Here is a 23,456-nt window from a genome sequence, read left to right as displayed (position 1 = left end):
AATAGCCGGCAATGATGCCGAATGCCGATGCCTCTAATAGTTAATATATTAAATTACTAAAACACATTTTCTTTGTAATAAAGACACTTTCGTTGTTCAATAATTTATTTCTAACGAATCCATCATTTTGCAATTAAATATACTGTTAAAATAAATAGATATATAAATAAATGTATATTTATCTATATATTTATTTTTTGACAGTATATTTAATTGCACAATGATGGATTCGTTAGAATTAAATTATTGAACACCGAAACTGAATTTATTTCCACGAAAATGTGTTTTATTAATTAAATATTAATTAGTACAGGAAGCTCCATAAGCCGTTAATTCATATTCCCGGCAATAGAGCATTCTGTACTAATCATCACTTTACTTTAATTAAAACATCAAATGTTTCTTCTAATTATGTTATGACAATAGCATTATTAGAAGAAACATTTAGAATTATATGTGCGCTCAGCTGATTGGCTGTTCGGCTGAGCGCACATATAATGAGCCGATCCGCAGTACAGTCACTTCATTGTGCTGCGGACCAGCGAAGAGGACACATCAGGGTGAGTATAGAGCTCTCCCCACCCCCTCCCCAGCACTGCACCCCTCCCAGCAAGGAAGGGGGGGTCACTTAACCCCTTCCTTGCTGGGATGGGTGCAGTCTGGCATCAGTCTGGCCCCCAAGGGGTTAAGGGGGATGCAATACATCCTCCCTTAACCCCTTGGGGGCCAGACTGTAAGCAGCGATCTGTAAAGATGCTGCATACTGTAAGGAGCACAACACCGCTCACAATGATGGGTGTTGTGCTCCTGTTTGTGTGTTTTTTGTGTGTTTCTCCCTTTTTGTTTTTCAGATATCGGCATCCTGTGGATTACGTCGGATTCCGTGGACTACGTCAATGACCAGCGGTTGTTGTTTTAATTTTTTTAATAAAATGGTCAATGAGGGGTGTGGGGGTGTTTTTATTTGAATAAAAAAAATTTTAAACTTGTGTCTTCTCTTTATTTCTTTACTTTATAGACTTAGTAGTGGAAGCCGTCTAATAGACGGAATCCATTACTAAGTTGGGGCCTAGTGTTAGCCGGTATAAAATGGCTAACACTAACCCCCCATTATTACCCCAGTACCCAATGCCACCAGGGGTACTGGGAAGAGCCGGGTGCCAGTGGTCCCGGAGCGTCAAAATGGCCGCTCCTGGACCGGGTGGCAGCAGGCTGGTAAGATTTAGGCTGGGGAGGGCCTAAACCAATGGCTCTTCCCACCCTGGTGTTACCAGGCTGCTGTCGTTTGGTTTTTAACCCGGCTGGTTATAAAAATAGGGGGGACCCTATGCGTTTTTTTTTTAATTATTTATTTATTTAAAAAAAAAAAAAACGCATAGGGTCCCCCAGGCGGGAGCATAAGGGGTTAAGGGCGGTATAATTACATACTCGCTGCGGTCGTTTAGACCGCAGCAAGTATGTAGTGTATGGGAACTGCCAGGACCTGCCGGGCTCGCAGCGAGATTCTCGCTGCGAGCCCGCCCGTGTGAATATACCCTTATACATTGAAGCAGAGCAGTTATTTGTATCCCTTTCTGCTCTACAACGGTAAAGGAATGCTACATATGACTGAAGAGCTATGGCTATGGCCCCTTACATACTACCTGATGGGTTTCATAATCAGTTGTTATGGTCCTCCAACAGGTTCATATTTTGGCTACAGAACAGTGACATAGGCTAGGATAGGCTAGGTTCACACTTTGTAAAAATGATGGCTGTCTCTTATAATGACGTCCATTGTGAAAATAACAACCGTCATTTAAAAATAACGGTCGTTATTTGTGTAATGAGAACCGTTATTATGTAAAATGGTAGGTTATTATTACATAGTGTGAACCTGGCCATACACTGACACTTGCTGCTCAGTACAATGACAGGCATTTGGCATCACAGGACAATGTCACATTCACATTCAACAGACCCAAACCTTTATATTATGCAGCTATTTTTGTTCACCTCTTTGCCCTTTACCTAAATATATAAACGTCTGTCCTTGTCTAAAGGTCCAAGTGAACCTCAGCTGTCACATATAATTTGAAAAATCCATCAAATGCATTAATAATTCTCTGTTCATCCTAAAATAGAGAAGCAGCTGATATGATTCAATTTAGCCTAAAAGCTTTGTACTTGCAAGTTGCTGACGACTGCATTTAAAAAGAGCAGAGTAATATGGAATCAACCAGCAGGGGGCAGACTAAAACAGACCCAACTGAGAATCAGCCAGGTGGAGCATGGTGACTTTGTTAAGGGTGACTTTATTATACAGCTTGTTAAAACACCATCATTCAGCTGCCAGGAGGAATAAAGCTCATGTGAAGGAAGAAATGAATGCATTGTTATTGTGATTTTATTTATTTATTTATTTATATTTTACTTGACAGGGATTATACCAGGATACCATATCCTGGCAATGCTAAATGTCAAGTGAATTATACAAAATTAACTGTGGTCTTTGTAATGATAAAACCACAGCAATAATGTGAACTTACTTATTATGTAATTACACTTGCCCTTTACATGGGGAATAATAATCACCTTACACCTAAGGAGTTTACAGTGTTAATCTGCAGTATATCAGAAGCATGCTGCAAAAACTCTGATCTCTTTTAAAGGATACAGGGATTAAAGGGTCCCATGGCATAGACAGAAAACAGCTTGATAGAAGTGTCGATTAACTAGGTAAATCAATCGAAAATCCTCCAGCCAGGCCATTTATTGGGAATAAATGGACACATCACAGTTTTGTTGTTTGTTGTTAACATTTAAATGCACTATGTAAATGTAGTGTATGCTTGACAAGTGTCAGGAGCAACAGGTGTGGACCAAACTTGTGCTATCAAACTAGTTTGGCTTTGGTCATGATCACGAGTGGAGTCTAAATGGCCTCTAGGTGTTCACCATTTATCCTGCTCCAGGATGCAAGAACTGGAGTTCTGCTGCTAGAGAGTACTAGTTCACTCTATAAGCATAGTCCTGGTATTGAGAATGGCTGCCTCAGTGAATTAGATGGTACTGTGGTGTCCCAGCACAGGGTGCTGTTCCTTGGCACCTGTGCAAAAGTTCTCACTCAGATGCCAAGGAGATGTAGTACCTTATTTTCCCCACCAAGTGTAACCACTGTTTTTGTCTTAGGGGAGAAAATTCACTTAGGATAACCCTAGCCCATGCCAGAAACCCTTCTAAAACATGCAGGGCAGTTTCTTGACACTATAGGATCTGACCCCAGTAGGACAAAGCTACCAAGAATAGGTCTACATATGCTACTGCATAGCGCAGGACGACTGGGTAATCTTGGGAACCTGCTACACCTAGATAACCGATGACTGGGGCTTGTGCTACCCACCTAGGACGGGTTCTACAAAACTAGGGGTCAGACTATAGTCTATACATGAGTATAAGTATCTCTTCTTATATACACTCCTGTACCAGCAAAATACATATTCTACATTGGGCAGGGTTCCTCTGGCAACTCCTTTCCTCTTCCTTCTCTTTACAAAGAACCTACTTCAACAAAGCACTGGTTGGTCTACTACTACTACTCCAGGTTACCATGACAAGTGCCCAAGGGACCCTCAACACTCCCGGAGGTTACCGACCATTTGGGGACAACAAAACCGTCCAACACAGGCACCAACACCACACCTGTACAATACCACGGAACTGGCGTCAAGAGTAACATCACAGCACTGGCCGAGTACCACAGTACCAGTGTTTGACATCAGGGCATCAGGAAGGTAAAAGGAGTCAGCAGGCCGTGTCAAACATTGGAGAGTCAGAATGCTACCAGGAACATGGAAAAGGAAAGGTTAATATGAGCAGATGATCAAGCCAGATGGCCCTGGTTAAAGGAGTGGTGCGTTGTTTCAAAATTATTCACTAAATAACACACATTACAAAGTTATACAACTTTGTAATGTATGTTATGTTAGTGAATGGCCCCCTTCCCCGTGTTTCCCCCCCCCCACGCTAGACCCGGAAGTGTGATGCACTATACTCACCTGATTCGTGTCGACCCCCGTCCGCCATCTTGGGACAATGATGTCATCTTCAGGAGGCCGGCCGAGCTGCTCCAGCTGTCCCTCATGCTGGCCCCCTATGCCGCGTAATTAGCTGCTCAGCCGCGATTGGCTGAGCATAATTGTGCTCAGGCAATCGCGGCTGAGCAGCTGATAACGCGGCAGAGGGGGCCCGGCATGAGGGACGGCTGGAGCGGTCCGGCCGGCCTCCCGAATATGACATTGTCCCAAGATGGCGGACGGGGGTCGACACGAATCAGGTGAGTATAGTGCGGGCTGTGGCTGCTGGAGAGGATGATGGCAGGGGGGTGGTCAGTGTCCCTCCAGTGCCCTGTGTCCCTCAGTGTCCCCCTGCCATCATCCTCTCCAGCAGCCACAGCCCGCACAGCTCTGGGAGTCAGGTTGTGACATCACCATTTTATCCAGAAAGTGAAGCCTTGATGCAGTAGTAAGTGTAGGGAAAAAGTACTTTATGTGTATTTCCCATAATAAGCGTACATTGGTAATCTGTATAACTTTTGGGGGGCAATACAATACTTTATTTAAACATTTTGCCAGACTTCTGCTTTAAGTACTATTATCAATTTATAGTTAATACTGAGAACAGCTCTCTGGGTCTTGTTTAAAATACCTTTATTGACCATTGTTATAACACAAAAATATAACCCTCTATTATGGGGCAAAAAGAATAAGTCACTATAAAGAAACTTAAAGGCTGGGTTCACATATAGTATTTTAATTAGTATCCAAAAGTGGGTCCAAAACTCAGAAAAAAGGTGCAACTTGTTTCACTAAAGTATTTCTCTGTGTTGGTCCCACCCCTAGTTTTAGCCAAAAATATTGACCAATATTCTTAATGAATACTGAAAGCCATTTTTACTGGCCAATTATTGGTAAGGAGGGTTGCTAGGAATACTAGAAACTGCTGGAACATACCTAGTCAAAAAGTAGAAAAAGCTTTGCTGCATGGCAAAATAATGTAAGATAAGATTGGTAAACGTTTTCTTCCAATACCATTTACTATTTTTCTAGTCTCCAAACGACCATAGCAAACTAAAATTAGCTTTGCATGCCTTCACCTCCCTAGTCCCATGTGATGTGTGGCTGTGCATGTGTTTGGCACTCGGCACCATCTGCAAACAAAGTACACAGCCATAGTTCACCAGAAGATGTATGCAAGCAAGCGCTTAAAATAGAACAATATGTCTGCCTGGGGGCAGCACGAGTCATAAGTAATAGAAATTCTTCCTTGCTAAAAGAAAAGCTTATTGACCTAGAACCGGGATGGTAACCTATGACACGCATGTCAGCACTGACCAGCGTAGCCATAAAAGTATGCAGCCGCATGCAAACTACAGGACAGCCCCGCGACCTTACAGTGCGGCCTGACCCCACCACGTATTCCCCAACCCACGTACCACCTGGACGCAGCTGCTGTGACGTCACCCGACACAGTAGCTGCGTACTGCCGGCAACAGCGGTCTTGCTTTTGCCTCCAGCGTCGTCTCCTGGTGCCACAGCCCGCATCCTGGACTGCAGCACAATTGTAAGCATAATTGGGGTCGGGGATGGGTCGGTTGGGGTATTGTGTGTGTGTGTGTAGGGATGGAGGTCGGGGGATTGGGGTCAGGGTATCGGTCAGGTGAGAAATTGTGTGTAAGTGGGAAGGCATGGGGCCAAGTGGAGTATTGTGTATGTGTGTGTGTAGGGAGGGATGGGGTCAGGTTGGGTAGTGTTTATGTGGGTAAGGAGGTTAGGTCGGGTAGTGTGTGTGGGGATGGGGGTCAGGTGAGATAGTGTGGGGGGATGGGGTTCAGGTGGGGTAGTGTATGTGGAATGGTCAGGTAGGGTTGTGTATGGGGAGGGAAGGGGGTCAGGTGGGTTTGTGTGTGTGTAACAATCAGGTATGGTTGTGTATGGGGAGGGATGAGGGTCAGGTGGGGTAGTGTATGGGGAAGGATGGGGGTCAGGTGGGTTTGTGTGTGTGTGTGGAGGTCAGGTAGGGTAGTGTATGGGGAGGGAGGGGGGTCAGGTGGGGTTGTGTGTCTGTGTGGAACGGTCAGGTAGGGTAGTGTATGGGGAGGGATGGGGGTCAGGTGTGGTTGTGTGTGTGTGGAATGGTCAGGTAGGGTAGTGTATGGGGAGGGATGAGGGTCAGGTGGGGTAGTGTGTGTGTGGAACGGTCAGGTAGGGTAGTGTATGGGAAGGGATGGGGTAAAGTGTGGCTGTGTGTGTGGAACGGTCTGGTAGGGTAGTGTATGGGGAGGGATGGGGGTCAGGTGTGGTTGTGTTTGTGTGGAATGGTCAGGTAAAGTAGTGTATGGGGAGGGATGGGGTCAGGTGGGGTAGTATGTGTTTGTGGTTTTTAGTTTACTTCACACAATAATTATTTTTTTGGTTTATTAAGTAGAGTTATATATTACAATTACATATTTTTGTTATTTAAACTATAAATATTGCAAAATTATGTTTTTTTTTCCTGAAGTGACACACCATTCGAGTTATACTAGTTTTTTTGCTGACACACCAAGCTGACCTAGAGAGACAATTTTTCTATGTGACAAGCACATTATGCTGGGTTCACACTAAAGTTTTTCTTATTTGCTAACGGATCCGTCAGTATGAAATTAAACAGATAAGCATAAACTGATGAGCAGACTGATGCAAACTGATTGCAAAATGTCCGTCATTGTCCGTTTGCATTTTAGCTTTAAAAAACTGACTTTTGTCCATCAGTTTGCATCAGTCAGCATCAGTTATGTGGCCAAAAAAAATCTCTTGTGGCCAGAGGCAGAATCCTGCGTGCAGCCTCAACAGTGACTGGCAGTGCAGAGAGACAATGTCTGCTTGTTCTGTCCATCCACTGTATGTAACTATAACAGCCTATTAGGAGCCTCATGGTTATACATAGGTGCAGGAGCAGACTACCTTTTGCTTAACCTCTCATGTACTGCAGTGTGTAAGTGACCCAGTGTTCTCTTACATGCTGCAACACAAAAAAGGGTTAATAAGCTAAAAAAAATTAGCTCTCTCCTTCACTACTCCTGCACTGATAAGCAGAGGCGGATTATAATGAGGGCAATCCGGGCAACCGCCCGGGGCCCTGGGCGTTATAATAACGCCGCCACTCACCTCGGCCCCCCCAATCCAGTCCCCCCCGCGCACTGAACGACCGCGGCCGCCACATCTATTTCGGGCCGCTCTGCCCCTTTAAAATATTCTTCTTTAGCAGCAGACGTGCCGCGCGTAGGCACGTCTGCCACAGCATCCTCTGGCCTAGCTGATGTCACTTCCTGGACGCAAGCCGCGGCGAAGGAGCGAGGAGCAGAGGCCGGGAGAGAAGAGGACACAGGCGTCGCTGCGTGAGGAGAGAGACACTGCTGGGGAGCGATGTGACAGGTGAGTTTACTTTTATTATTTTGTTTTTCACATGGGGGCTGCCTATTCTCCATGAAGGGGAAGAAGCTAAAAAGAGAGGGCTACGGTATATAGGAGGGGATGCTACAGAGGGGACTATGGTATATATGGGAGGGGAGCAATCTACAGAGAGGGGGCTATGGTATATAGGAGGGAATGCTACAGAGAGGGGACTATGGTATATATAGGAAGGGAAGGAAGCTACAGAGAGGGGGCTATGGTATATAGGAGGGGATGCTACAGAGAGGGGACTATGGTATATATGGGAGGGGATGCTACAGAGAGGGGGCTATGGAACATAGGAGGGGATGCTGCGCTGGGCCACTCGGCTGAGGGTAGTAGTAGGTGGTAGTACTGGGTAGGAACCCGGGTAGCCGCTTGCCTGATGTTAGGTCACGGTTTTGGCTTGAGGGATAGCAGCTAACCAGCGGGAACCTGACCATGCAGAGGCCGAGCAATTCTTCGTTGTCAGGGCACCAATAATTAAACCAATGCCAGGGTTCAGAAACAACGATAGTTGTGCATTTATTGAAACGGTGATAACTAGTGGCAACAGTCTCTCCGGATGCAACCGGGAATAAGGCAGACTTGGATAAGGCAAAGCAATGGGTGATGCTGCAATAGGCTGTGATGATAGCGTACTGAATGATGGGAGTAGTAGTACTGAGAGTAAGATACTGGGCGGAATGAAGCTGAGACGAATACTTGCTGTGGATGATGATGGGAGATGATGAGAGGAATGGCTGAAGAATCAGCACCCAGATCTTTGGTTGAGATGAGAATCTTTAGCACTTGAGAAGGAAGAACACAGCCAGGTCCCAACTGGACTGGAACACTTCTGGTAACGCTGGAGCAGCAGAGCACACGTGTCTCTCTCCTGACAGTGGGGAGAAGACACACACAGCCTGTCCCCTTAAAGGTAGAAGACAGGACTCACACACACAACCTGTCCCCTTGAAGGTAGAAGACAGGACTGAGGTAGGCAGGAAGTCACATGGTATCCCCAGCCAAAGCTCGACGGCTATTGGGGTTACCATGGCAGCAGGGGCAGTCACGTGACATCAAGCCATTGCATCACCACACCATTAACACTGATAACTGAAAATATACAAGAAATAGATGAAACGACAGACCTGAATACTGAGAGGAGTGACACAATATACAGTTTGCAGTGGACCATAGTTTCCAGAACAGGGACAATAAAATACTGACTGACTCAAATATAAGGATAGTAATAGAAAACTCCGTAGCACTCTTTACATGCAAAAGTGTTCAACAGTTTATTTAACAGCGTGATAAGGACAAGGCCAGGTATATAGACAATATTGATGCAAAATAGAGAATAATGCTTGATTTAGGCGACTGATGACGTTTCGCAGTTTGAGCAGGAGCGCACCGGGTGTTCTCCTGTGCGTGTCAAGCGCTGTGTCGGGGAACACAGCATGAAAAGAGTGCTACGGAGTTTTCTATCACTATATGTTGGGGTTATAAACCCGTCCGTGAAGAGCACCTACAACCCATACCCGTAGTGCACCCCTACCTCTTCCTATCAAATATAAGGATACACTTTTGAGAAAGATAACAAGAGGAAAACTCTGTTCTGGGACACTGCAATGCTACAGAGAGGGGGCTATGCTATATAGGAGGGGATGCTGCAGAGAGGGGACTATGGTATATATGGGAGGAGATGCTACAGAGAGGGGGCTATACTATATAGGAGGGGATGCTACAGAGAGGAGGCTATGCTATATAGGAGGGGATGCTACAGAGAGGGGGCTATGGTATATATATGAGAGGGGATGCTACAGAGAGGGGGCTATGCTATATAGGAGGGGGTGCTACAGAGAGGGGGCTATGGTATATAGGAGGGGATGGAGAGAGGGGACTATGGTATATATGGGAGGGGATGCTACAGAGAGGGGGCTATGCTATATAGGAGGGGATGCTACAGAGAGGGGGCTATGCTATATAGGAGGGGATGCTACAGAGAGGGGCCTATGCTATATAGGAGGGGATGCTACAGGGGGGTACTACACAAAGGAGGCTGCTACATAGGGGGATGTTATACAAACGGTGCTGGTCTAAATGCTGAAAAGACGGCCTATAAATATATATATTCACAGCAAAGCCCTATTCTTCCTTTATACCTCACATAACCTGAAGGATTTATATACCATGTCCTCAGGCTATGTGGCCTATAGATACTGTATAGGGTTTTTCTGCAGTAATTTATATGGTTAATGGCCACAGAAAATCTCTCTGCAGCATTTATAGTTCACATAGCCTGAGGACATGTTATATAGCGCCCTCAGCCAGGATACTGTATTTGTTTAGAGGGCAAGGTTAGTGGCGTGGGGGCAGGGCTAGAGGGGGCGTGGTTGTCAGGGGGCCCACAATTTCTAAACTGGTACCCTTAATCCGCCCCTGCTGATAACCTCTGCAGGAGCTCAGAGAACAGAGGTCAGAGGTTATCAGAGTAGTGAGGCAGAGAGCTAATTGTCTTTAGCATATTAACCCTTTTTTGTGTTGCAGCATGTAAAAGAACAATGGGTCACTTACACACTGCAGTAAATAAGGGGTTAAGGAGAAGGACACAGAAGGCTCTTATCTTCCTTGTGCATCCCCGGGCCCCCCTCCCCCCAGGGGCCCCATAGCAACTTCCTTCCCTGTCTCTATGATAACTACGCCACTGGTTATAGGTGCTGTATTGTTATGTACCATAGAGACGAGTAAAAAGCTTTGATTTTTTTTGCTAATTTCACTTTTTTTTATTTTTTACTATAAAATTACATTGGATTTGTATAGTGCATGATGGCGCGCACTATCTACAGGGGCTTTATTCCTATCTGCATTTGCAAAGGTGAATGAGGCCTAGGGTATTTAGTGGACACCACTTTGTTCAATAAGGACAGTCACAGTGTTTACAATCTAGTGCAGGAATTGTTTAGGCGACACTATTGTTATGTGTACGATATTAATCATGTTGTTTACATAATTCCAATGTGTGCCATTTTCCTGATATGTTGTACTGTGGACATTTCTTTTTCATCCATATGATATATATCATGTTATGTTTAATTTTTTGTTTTATTAATACAAGCATATGATTTTAAAAGGGAAAAATGTGCTCACAGGTTCTTTGTTGGCATAATATATAACATTACAGTACCTTTTAGTTGCACATATTTACTCTGAGGATCAGTTGCATTATCAGTAATGATGACTGGTACATGATGAACTGCAGGTTCGATATAATGAACCGCCATGGACAGATAAGCATGGGTACCTGCAGAAGAATAGCACAATAGCTTTAATACCAATATGATACACTTTATCAATTGCACATGGCTTTAAAAAATACCTGTAAGTAAAAAAAAAACTTTTGACACATAACAGTGACAGAAGGGGAAGAGTTACACCGGGAGAGGAGCAGCAACAGAGGACCATGTGTTTGGTGAGTTTTTTCTTTTCATCTCGTGGTGGCAGCCATCTATTATAGGGGGCTACACAGGGAGCCATCTACTGTAGGGGACTACACAGGAAGCCATCGACTATAAGAAGACTACACAGGGGAAGGGGGGCATCTACTTTAGGGGGCTACACAGGGGACAATCTACTATAGGGGAACTACACAGGGGACCATCTACTATAGGGGGACTACACAGGGTGCCATCCAGTGTAAAGGGACTACACAGGGAGGGGAGGGGGACACATACTATATGGAGACTTTACAGAGTCATATATAAACCCCTTTAAGGATACACTCTAAGTCTCCCCACACAGTATAATCCTCATTTAGTGCTCCACACACAATATAATGCACCCAAAGTGCCTTCACATAGCATATTGCCTTTATACCGCTACTTATCAAAACAGAAAGATATTACCACACACCACCACACCAATCCCTAAACAATAGCACCACACCATGACCACTATTACTACCACTATAGACCCTATAAAAGAGTGCAGTTACATCTAGGTACTCACAGAGAGTGTCTTCTCTGATCAGAGTTGTTTACTTTTACTTTTTCTCTTCATTCAGACCAGTCCAAGTCCGCTCCTGGTTATTAATCCTCTCTCTCAAATCCAAGGCTCCTTACCCACATAGTAGTTAGGCCCCTGTTCCCTAATATAGTAGTTAGGCCCCTCTGTGCCCATATAGTTTTAAGGTCTTTCTAAGGTCCCAACATAATGTATGCTCTGTGCCCCTATATAGTGTAGGCCCGTCTGTGCAATCCCTATATAGTATCAGGCATCTCTGTGCACTCCTATATAGAATGAGACCCCTCTTTGCTGCCCCCAAATACTATAGACCCTGTGTGCAGTCCCTTTATAGTATCAGTTCCTCCCCCCCGTAGCCTCCATATAATATCAGTTTTCACCTGAATCCCCCATATAATATCAGTCCCCCCATCCCCCTCCTGTAGCCTCCATAGAGTATCCCTGCAGTCACCATTTAGTACCAGCCCCATTTTGTATCAGTCCCTCTTGCATGCCCAATATAGTATCAGTCCCCCCAGTCCCCATTTCATCATTTCCCTACCGCCACCATTTAGTAACAGTTCCCCCACAGTCCCCATTTATTCATTCCCCCCCTCATGCAGTTGCCAGTTTAGTATCAGTGCCCCCACTGTGGAAAAAATATTCACCTAGTTTCCGGCTCTGTCTAGCTTCTAGATTTCAGTCTGGATTTCAGTGACAGTGAGGTTGACATGTCAGCACATCACGCCGAAGAAGTGTGCCATTATTTCAATATAACAACCGTTGTTTTAAAATAACAGCAAATATTTGCCATTAAATAGCGGCCATCCACTCAATTTCAACATTGTGTGGACAGAGCCTTTCTGTGTTTTCAATCCACTCTTGGTTTTGGTTGCAATATGAGGACCACAATACTGACTGAAATATACGTAGTGTGAACCCAGCCTTAATAAACTCTTATGCAGCATTGTATTTAGATGAAAACACCACACTGTTCTTGTCATTTTCAGTACGTACCATTTAGAGCCGTCACCTTCCACTGTCGAAGAAGTGCAGCATTGTTAGAAAGCCTGAATGTGAAGGGAGGGCTGCTTCCTGTCAAATCTCTGTCATGGGCCTTAATGATCATCCTTTGTTTTTCTCTTTTGGGTGTACAGAAATAATCATATGTGTTGTTGTCAACGGGAGGGTTCTTGGCATATATCCGTATCATCACATCTGCAGTGGCTGATAGACCAACGTCACCTGAAAAAAGAACCATAACCTTTGTATAATCACATTTCTTTACATTTTCTCCTTATACAAGTCCTCAATGTCCAAATATGTTTTATTCCCTTTCTCAATATAGAAATGGGTTTCTAATAGAATTTCACTTCATGCTCCCCTTTCCATAATTTGTCAATGTTCCACCAACAAAAGATAAGGACATGCATATTAAGATTATCTTCTATCCCACTATTCCAATTGTTTGCACTGATAAATTGTGTCCTTACAGTAAAGAAAAATAGGTAGTATACAAGGACAATCCCCATCCGCTCATTCAGGAAATGTTCACACATAGTATTTTGTTCTTTATTTTAGTCAGTATTTTTTTTAACCAAAACCAGGAGTGGGTTGAAAAGACAAAAATATTGCAGTTTGCCATTAAACATTTTCTCTATTTTTCCACTCCTGTTACTTGGAATTCTGATCTCTTTCCCTGTCCTTTTTGACATTCGTTTTTGTCTGCTGTTTTTGTACTGTTCTTTTATCTCCAGCCAGACCATTCTATATTGTTTTTGTCTGTCTTGTTTTGTTCTGTGTTTTACTTACCCAGCATAGGGACTGATGCCCAATTGTCACTTGTGGTCTAGCACAAGACTAGCAAGTAGCCAGGGACAGTATTGGGGGGCCTAGCTCTAGGGCCCACACTGTTTGTCAGTCCTTGTCTTCAATGCAGGTCCTGGGGTCCCTGACAATATGTATATATGTATATCTGCTTTTTGGTGTGCTCCAGGCAGATGTTACTGCTCTGGAAACTGTGTACCTTTCTTGGTGGAAAATTTCTTGGTGGAATGACTACTATGCGTGTTGGTAACATACCTTTTTTTCCTTTTCCTTTTATTGTCTGCAATAATTCGGATTTGAATTAGAACATTGCAATGTCCCACTACGGGTTTTCTTAAATATCAACCAAGTAAAAGCTGTTCTTTCAGGTGCCACAGCCAAATTATGTAGTTTGCTGTGCATTACTCCAACCACTAGGTGCCACACTCCCACAGGACACAGCTGCAGTTAAGTTGTAAGGTTAGCCTACACACATTTTCTCTTAAACCTTTAGTTAGGGACTTCCTAGTTAGGTCAGTTGGGGAGTCTAGCCCCTGTCTGCAGGGCAGAGGGCAGGGTCTAGTTCCAGACAGAGGAGACCTGTTTTCAGAGTGAAAGACAACAGCAGTTATGCACTGAGAGACCTGACTTTAGGGTAACCAGAGTTATAGGAGTAACCCCTTGTAACCTCTATGTAGCCCCCTAAACCTTTACTGCACCTGAGTAAGGTAACTCCTTCGGGTTCACCTAAGTGGGATGAGGTATCCACGTCAGTTAGTGGTTTTCCCACTAGGTGTCACTAAACTATCTGTTATCTCCTATGTACGGCTGAAGGAGCCTAAGGGTTAACTGTTATGTGTCACATGTTGTTCTTCACCCAATAACAGGTGCAGGTGCTTTCCCTCCTTTTTTTCTATCCTATACTCTGTTCTCTCTCTCCTCACACACACAGCTGCACCAATCACAGGAGGGTTTAGACAATTCCCTGTAGGAAGGAGTTAGTTCCTGGTGGGAGGAGTGTAGTTAGTTGTCTGTAGTCAGTGCGAGAGGTAACAACACAGACAAGTCTCTTTGGCCAGGTCCTCTGACAGGGACACAAGCAAGCAAGCCACAGATTCTTCCTTATGAGAAACACAACCACTATGCAGTGCTAAAAAAGTACCAAGGGGAGAAAAGCCACACAGGGATCACCTTGTCCACGCCAGAAACCTCTCTAAATGTGCCGGGCAGTTACCTCAGCAGTCATAAGAACTGACCCCAATGGAACAAAGTTGCTAAAAGTCTACATATTCCATTGCGCAGTGCAGGATGACTGGGAAGTCTCGGGAGTCTGCCTAGCCCAGATAACTAGGCCCGGGGCTCGTACTACACTGACAGGACGAGTAGCTCGCAACTGTAGGGCAGAAGGCGGTCAGACTGAAGTCTATACATGAGTACAAGTGTTCTCTATATCTCTTCTACACACCTCTAACTGTTCCAGGCAGAGTACACTACTACATTGGACAAGGCCCTACAGACACTCTTGCTCCTCTTCTCTCTCTTTTGCAACACTCTCTCCTCAAAAGCACCTGATCTCTACCTCAGCTGCAAGATTGTTTCTTTGTATTGCACTGAACTGAATTCCTTCAAAGTTTGATTGTATTGCAGAAAGTTCTGACAAGTAAACTGTTCTATTTTTATTTGACTCTGGCCTACTTTTGCACACCCACAGCTACACACATTCACACTTGGGTTAAACTTTATGTACGCAGGGCACCAAACTGTCCAGGTTGGGTCCTACGCCACTCCAGGCTACCGTGACAAGTGTCCAAGTGACCCTAGGCCCACTCAGCTTCCACACCATTGTACCAGCTGACTCAGCAGTGCACCTAAAACCACTGGTGCTTCACCCCACTCATCACACCTACGCTGTGGATCCTAACCTTAGGAGAATCACCCCCTCAAGAAGGAGAGACAAAGGGGACTATACTGCAGTAGAGCACAGTGCAAGTAAGCCACTCTTTGTTCAACTAAGTAAAAAGGAATTTACTAGAAACAGAGGCCTGGGGCTCACGCTACCTTTCGAGACAGAGCCGGAAGCGGTCAGATAAGATAACTAGGAATTATTTTTACGCGAGTACGAGGATTCTTTAAAGATTTTACTTGACACATATCCCGACAGAGTACTGACACTACTTAGGCAAGGGTCTTGGGCAGTGTCAGTTCAAAAGTCTACTTCAATGTCAGAATAAAGAACTACAAGGACCAGCCCTTGCTCTAAAAGGTTTGATGCAACTGAAAACCCTTCTTGGAGCTGAAGCTTTGGTGATCAGCTATTAGACAAGCTGCTAAATGAAAAATGGTTATTTTGCTATAGAATCCTGTTTTGCTTGTTACATGAAAGAAAGTAAGTAATATGAAAGAAAAAAGTTGACTGCAAACTTGTAGTAGTTTGATGCATTTCTTAAACTGACTCTTTTTGAGCATTACACGAGCAGTTGTGGGTTAAGTCTGAGTAATGTGGGGCCACCCCCTCAGTGCATCATTTTCTGATAACCCTAATTCATCAACTATTCTGCATGATGTAAGGATAAAAAAATCTTTACTCAGCACTGTCAATGCAATGACAACAAAAAACCTTTCACAGAAAACAGACCTTGAGAGAAAAATAAAATGTATATTTAAATAGACAATTTATTACCAGCGTCAAGATAGGAACAGGCTTACAGGACTAATTAACTATTTCATAGCTTACCATTTATATGAAAACAATACATAGTGTACACTTAGTAGCATTTGTTAAAGAAAAAATTCAGAAGTGGTTTAAGTTGTTCCTTGTAGATGCCTTATGCATAAATTGTGTTTTACTGTATGGATTTCGATCTTACAATTTGCAATTGTATTGAAAAGTAACTTAAAGGCGTTATCTGGCACTAGTACATTTTTTTACATCTTGCTGCCATATAAGAAAACATAAACATTATATGCTTACCTCTCAGCAGTAACCTGGCGTCCTGATACGGTGTCGTCAGTGTCCCCCACTGTCTGTAGCCACAGTTACCGAGACAAGCTTGCCTTGAGAGTGATAGGCCACTTAGCCAGTCACTGGGCGCGGTGCTGTGCCATCTCAGTCAGTGATTGGCTGAGTGGCTGTCACTCCCAAGACAAGCTCATGTCAGAAGTCACAGCCGATACAGACAACGAAAGCGCATTGGGTCACTGGTAAAGCACGGAGAGGTAAGCATATAGGCGGACATTTACTAACATGCGCCTCTTGCATACGCCATGGACAAGGGGCAGATTCACTCCTTCTCCCTGGCATATGCTAGTCGTATTCCCTGCTCACCTGATGGGAAGGTATGGGGGCACGGCAAGGTTGGGAGGAGGCATGGCCTTCTCCAGCACCTGATTTTTTAAGGTACACATCTGGAAACAGGCGTAAACCAGGCAAAAATCTACACCTGCTCTAAGCAGGTGCACACCTTTGCGCATTGCCTGCGCCTAGCACAGCGCCGGCCGGCTGTACTTAGAGCCATGCCCCTTTAGTAAATCTGGCTGGGGAAAAGGGGGAAGGGCTGTATTTAAGACTAGCATACAAGTGATTGATTCCTACTCTGAATGGCCGCAAATATATGTGGTAATCCAAAGGTTCACTACTGGGCCCACTTTTTGTCAAGATATTTCTCAATAATATAGAGAATGGGATTAAACATACTATCACTATTTCTTTTTTGTAGATGCCACTATGCTTTGTAGTGTAGGGCAATCTATGGAAGATACTTATAACCTACAAGCCATGTTCAGGCATCCAGTTGACAAATGGCCTCCAAGGTGGTTAAATGTATCTGTGTACTAATAATCTGAATGCTTCACATATCCTAGGGAGAATAAAATTGTGAGAAAATCTGGATGTACTTTTAGATATAGGACAAGGCACATAGATGTCGGAAAGGGACATAATATTACTGCTTTAGGGTGCCTTCACACCTACCGTATCGCAGTAGAAAATCCGCTGCGGATCCGCAGCAGATCCGCAGCGGATTTAACTAAATGAATGAACATAGCATTAAATCCGCACTTACAAATCTGCTGCGGATCCGCAGCGGATTTGACTGTGCGTATTTAATGCTGTGTTCATTCATTTAGCTAAATCTGCTGCGGATCCGCAGCGGATTTTCTACTGCGATACGGTAGGTGTGAAGGCACCCTTACAAAGCTTTGGCAGCCTCTTCTAGAGTATGCTGTTCAGTTCTGGGTACTGGTTCATAAAACGGATTTGTTGGTGTTGAACAAAAAATAAATAAAAAGGCACACACAGATACACAGATGAACAGCTAAACTGATAAGAGGCCTGGAGAGTCTAGATATAAGGAAAGGTTTAAAGTATTACCGGTAAAGAGACATCCAAACGCCTCAGAATTTACACATAAAACGGTTAACATAGAAATAGCTAAGCAATGTTTCTGAAGTGATGTGACGGATTATTATACAAAAAATCTCTAAAATTTTACATTAGCAGTAGCTCATGTGTTCCTTACTAATCTCTTATGAACACCTCCTGTTGACATTGTACATTACATACTCTATTTCATGCAATCCTCATTTCAGTTCAGAATTGAACAATATAGCAATCATGGATAATTACAGTGCATGGCTTTTATACACAGCTGTCTGTAAATTATGTGGCATAATAGAGGACTGCACAGAAAAATGTGGAAAAAATAGCAAATTTGTTGAAAAAAACAAACGTACTACTTGCGATCTTTTTAGTTGGTTAGATACTGCAGTTGATATTACTTTAGTAAAACTGCTAGGAATGAACTACTTTGTCAGCATTATTATCTCTAATCCAAAATAGGGTGCAGTAAACCTCTTGAATTTCACACAAGTTAAATTTGTGTCTTATGGCAGAACAAAGTCGTGCACTTGGTTCATCTGAACAATTAAGAGTTTGGGCACTGAGGACAGTAATGCAAATTTCCAAGTGGTCATCCTCACTTTTCCGTATAAGCCACTACATGTGGGCAGCACAGTTATTAATATAAAGTGGAGACATGAGCTCAAAAGCATCACTGATAGTAATGACTTCCAGACTTTTGATATTGTTATGATAGTCCAGCAATTTCAGATCGGTGGGAATTGGATACCTGGCACGCGAATAATCAGTTAATTTAACTGGTCATGGTGCTGTGCTGCATTAAGTATATGTCATTGTTTAGCAGACATTGGTCCAAAATTTTAGTAGTGGCTTTGTCTGGCATTGAACCTCAGTATCCTTGTCCTTGCCACTAAAAAACACCCTCACAGCAGGATCCTGGCATAATCATGCTTCTCTGTAGGGATGGTATTGGGTATTGGGTGGGTGATGAACATTTTCCTCCAGACTTGATGCTTAGAATAAGGATAAAGGGGGTCATTTCTCAAACTTGCACCCAGTGTACTCTAGGAAAAGGGGAAACGAATTTGCGCAAACCATGCTGCTTGCACAAAAATCTGCAACTTTTTCCTGAAGTATACCCTGCTTGCCTAATGGGCAGATAGGGTGGCGAAGCATGCCGGGGTGGACATGGGACCTCCTCCTGGGCCAGATTTATTATGATTTATGACTGCTATAACAAGTAAATCATGGCAAAAGTCTACACTAGCTCCAGAGCTGGAGTAGATTCTCTGCATGTTGTTCAATTTCTGCGAATCTTAGTATATCTGGCATGGCAGTGCTTAATGCAAGAGTGGCGTACTTGTATGACGGCCTTGATAAATTCAATCCCATATGTTCAATCTTGTTTTAAACAAACCAAAGAATCCTTAGGGTGCCTTCACACATACAGGAGCCGCAGCAGATCTGCAGCAGAATTGATGGTGCAGATTTGATGCTGTGTTCAGTTATTAAGATCAAATCAGCTGCGTATCTGCAGCAAAAAATCCACTGCGATACAGTGTGTGTGTGAAGCTATGCCCGCTGTCCTTAAGGGGTTAAAAAAAAAAAATAAAATCACTGCAAAAAGATCCCACCTGTATAGCTAGTGGACATGAGTAAACTACATATACAAAAGAACACACTATTACTGGAAACATGTAGATTAAAACTTAACCAATTTTATTAGATATGCATTAAAAACGTGGTCCAGAGATAAAGGTCAATAATTAGTGTAGGATACAGCACTATATAAAGGAATAAATAAATTAGTGTGTTTACCAATCTGTGCAATGACACACTATACCCCTCACAATAAATCTGTCCTAAATATAATATAGTGGCACCTATCTGCCACCCCGGTCTTTGAGACCACAGTTACCCACAGTTAGCCTGGGACATTATTCTATATGGGAACAATAGCACGGTAAATGGCAAGAGTTCAGCTTAAGCAAAACATCTTTTTTTTGTGTGTTTGAATGTGATTCTGAGTGACATCAGGGAGGGATGAATCACTATGCTCAGTGGAATAAACAACCATCATCCTCTTTACATTATGTCACAAGCCTAGCGGTCACCAATAACTCTTGCACCCCCAGCCAAGGACACAGTTAGCTGCTTTTGGCATAACAAGACCTTCCCCCTCCCTCATGCTCTGTCAGTCAAAAGTTAATGGAAGATACTTGTTTTAAAGGTGGTTCTGGTTGAGTATTGAGTCAGCTCTAAAAATAAAATATTGAACAATATTATGCAGTGTTTTACTGTGTGTATTTTTGGAACAATGAGGAAGATAAACGCTGATGTTCTCACTGAAGGTTCTTTAATAAAACAGTAATGCAGAACGGAAACAAAACTATCCTTAAGGGAAAAAGAGTCCAATCAAATGACTATAAAATGGCAACCTGCTAAGGGCTAAACAGTTGTTATCAGTAATCCATAGCTAAACAGGCTGACATCACAATGTTTAATAAGGCCAAGGATTAGCCAACGAAGAAGCATCGGGTGATCGGGTCATCTGGACCTATCAAAAAACAATTGCTCATCAGTCACACCCCTTTCTGTGTAACAGGGGCAGACCCTCCACTCATTGCTAGAACAATTGTACCCCAAGGCATCTGCCAAATTTTATGTGTTGTTGAAATCAATAAAACTTGTTAAAATTATTAAAAACATACCTCTGTCCTGTGCTATGACCTGCATGCGATAAGTGTCTCCAACCTGCTCCCCGTCCAATGAATGGAGAAGCCGAATCTGACCAGAGTCCTCTTGGATGGAAAACCATTTTCTGGAATCATTTATGATGCTGTAGCTGTTCAAAATTAAGGCAGAGAAATCCAATGACATTTCCGAACATAACTGAATGTCAGAAAACAAAACAAATCAGGGTCAGGGAACATCCCTAGTGCACCAAAGAACCTAATTTAAATATTTTTTTTTATCTATTAGAACAAAATGACCCAACCAATTGAAAAGAAAGTGATATCTTTAGAATCTGCATCAGAACATCTACATGTACATGACAGCAGGTTCATATATATATATATATATATATATATATATATAAATCAGCTGTTAGTTTTCCTTTAAAGCATCTAGGTATATCCCTTATCCATTATCCCTCCAGCAGGATTTATGACAGTAGTTTGAAGCTGCACTGCAGTGTGGATTTATTCTAGAACATGTGTAATGACATTAAAGAGCATAAGATCTGAGATTATCTGCATCTTATATACCTGTTTAGAGCCCAGGTAGTAATAGCTTGGGCTCAGAAAGGAAACTACCTACTGGGGGCCTATATACTCGCAAAACTATCTACTGAGGCTTATATACTTTGGAACCTACCTACTGGGGACCTATATACCATGGAAAACATCTACTGAGGGCCTATACACTGGGTAACCTACCTATTGGGAGAAAACTACATACTGGACACCTATTGGGGCCTATATACTGGGAAAACTATTGACTGGGGACCTATATACTGGTTGAGCCTATCTATTGAGTGCTTATACACTGGGGAAACTACCTACTGGGTGCCCAAATACAGGGGAAACTACCTCCTGGAGATTTATATAATGGGGAAACTATCTACTTGGGCATCTTTATACAAGGTAAACAATCTATTGGGACACCTATATACAGGGCGAACTAAATACTAGGAGACCTATCTACCTGCTGGAGTGACCTACCTGCTCATTGAGAGACCTACCAACCTATTTCTTTCCACCAATGCACTTACCTACCCACTTTACTGTGCGGTACACTTAGGAGAAATTATTACCGTGTGGGGCACTATAGATGGGGGAAAGGTATGGAGGGTGCCCGAAAAGCACAATGTCATAATGTTTTTCAGGTTTTCCAGAAATGAGTTGTGGCTGGAAGAAATCATCTTAACATTCTGGGCCAGGTCGAGTTGCAAAAGACAAAACTAGATTTGCATTTCCAGGGAAATACATAGTGCTTGAAAAGAGCGCCCCTTTACCAGTGACTTCCCTTTAACAGAAACTTTAACCCTTGATACCCTCCCTTTAACCTCTTAAGGACATAGGACGTACCGGTACGTCCTATGTCCTCATTAGCACTTCAAAGCGGGGCTGCGCGGCGGCCCCGCTTTGAAGTGCCGCGATCCCGGGTGCCGCGTGTAGCCCGGGACCGCCGCTATTAGCGGGCACGGTCCGATCGCCGTGCCCGCTAATTAGCTAATCGGAGGCAGCTGTCAAAGTTGACAGCTGCCTCCGATTACCGGAGGCAACGTTTCCCTGGTGTCTAGTGGGGGAGATCGCTCCTCCGGGACCTTGTCCCGGAGGAGCGATCTCCGTTACTGATGCCGGCCGGGGACGCGTCCAAGATGGCGCCGTCCTCGGCTCGGCACTCGTTTGTTTCCGGCTGCAGCAGCCGAAAGCAAACGAGTGCCGATCTCATGGATCTCTGCAGCATATCTATGCTGCAGAGATCTCTATGAGAGATCAAAGTGTATATACTAGAAGTCCCCCAGGGGGGCTTCTAGTATATGTGTAAAAAAAAAAAAAAAAACGTGTTGTTAATAGTAAAAATCCCCCTCCCCTAATAAAAGTCTGAATCACCCCCCTTTTCCCAGGTTTTAAATAAAAGTAAACAAATAAATAAATAAATAAACATGTTTGGTATCGCCGCGTGCGTAATTGCCCGAACTATTAATTAATCACATTCCTGATCTCTTACGGTAAACGGCGTCAGCGCAAAAAAATCCCAAAGTGCAAAATTGCGCATTTTTGGTCGCATCAAATCCAGAAAAAATGTAATAAAAAGCGATCAAAAAGTCGTATATGCGCAATCAAGGTACCGATAGAAAGATCACATCATGGCGCAAAAAATGACACCTCGCACAGCCCCATAGACCAAAGGATAAAAGCGCTATAAGCCTGGGAATGGAGCGATTTTAAGGAATGTATATTGGTTAACAACGGTTTGAATTTTTTACAGGCCATCAGATACAATATAAGTTATACATGTTACATATCATTTTAATCGTAACGACTTGAGGAACATGCATAACAAGTCAGTTTTACCCCAGGGCGAATGGCGTAAAAACACATTTCCCCCAAATAAAAGAAATGCGTTTTTTTTTTCAATTTCACCACACTTTGAATTTTTTTCTGGTTTTGCAGTGTACTTTATGCAAAAATTCAGCCTGTAATTGCAAAGTACAATTAGTGACGCAAGAAATAAGGGGTCATGTGGGTTTCTAGGTGGAAAAATGCAAGTGCTATGACCTTTTAAACACAAGGAGGAAAAACCGAAAACGTAAAAACGAAAATGGGCCATGTCCTTAAAGGGTTAAGAGTGACTTTGGTACAGTCCTTTTAAGAGCAACTTTGGTACAGTCCCTTTAAGAGCAAATTTGGTACAGTGACTTTAAGAGTAACTTTGGTACAGTCCCTTTAAGAGCAACTTTGGTTCAGTCCCTTAAGGAGGGACTTTGGTGACAACGCTTTGAGTGACCTATATACTGTCCCTTAAAGACCAACTTAAGCACTCTCCCTTTAAAAGTGACTAAGGTACCACTTTGAGTCCATTTAAGAGTGACTTGGGTACCGTCCCTTTATGAGCGACTTGGGTACTGTCCCTTTAAGAGCGACTTGGGTACCGTCCCTGCTACATGGCTGCCTCAGCTCTGCTACTTTACTGACTGAACTCTGCTACTTATAATGTTAAAGATCATTGCTCGGTTACCATGACAACCTTACTCATGTCAGTGAGACAAAATCGTTAAGGACCTTCCATCTTCTATTGGCCAATAGTGGACATGTGACTGTGTGAAT

General features: G+C 43.4%; 1 protein-coding gene across 1 annotated transcript in view; it reads right to left on the bottom strand.

Moving 5' to 3' along the window:
• Nucleotides 1–23,456, bottom strand: part of CDH16 (cadherin 16) — a 103,672-nt gene that overhangs the window by 5,064 nt on the left and 75,152 nt on the right. Inside the window, exons 13-15 of the mRNA XM_069968593.1 lie at nt 20,331–20,464; nt 12,474–12,701; nt 10,642–10,758 (exon numbers count right to left, since the gene is read on the bottom strand). Of these exons, the coding sequence (XP_069824694.1) occupies nt 10,642–10,758; nt 12,474–12,701; nt 20,331–20,464 (479 nt within the window). The remainder of the gene's footprint in view (nt 1–10,641; nt 10,759–12,473; nt 12,702–20,330; nt 20,465–23,456) is intronic.

The sequence above is a fragment of the Dendropsophus ebraccatus genome, chromosome 4 (genome assembly GCF_027789765.1).
Source record: "Dendropsophus ebraccatus isolate aDenEbr1 chromosome 4, aDenEbr1.pat, whole genome shotgun sequence".
Lineage (NCBI taxonomy): Eukaryota > Metazoa > Chordata > Amphibia > Anura > Hylidae > Dendropsophus > Dendropsophus ebraccatus.
The sequence above is the reverse complement of the archived record's forward strand: the minus strand, read 5'-3'. Positions and strand labels throughout refer to the sequence as shown.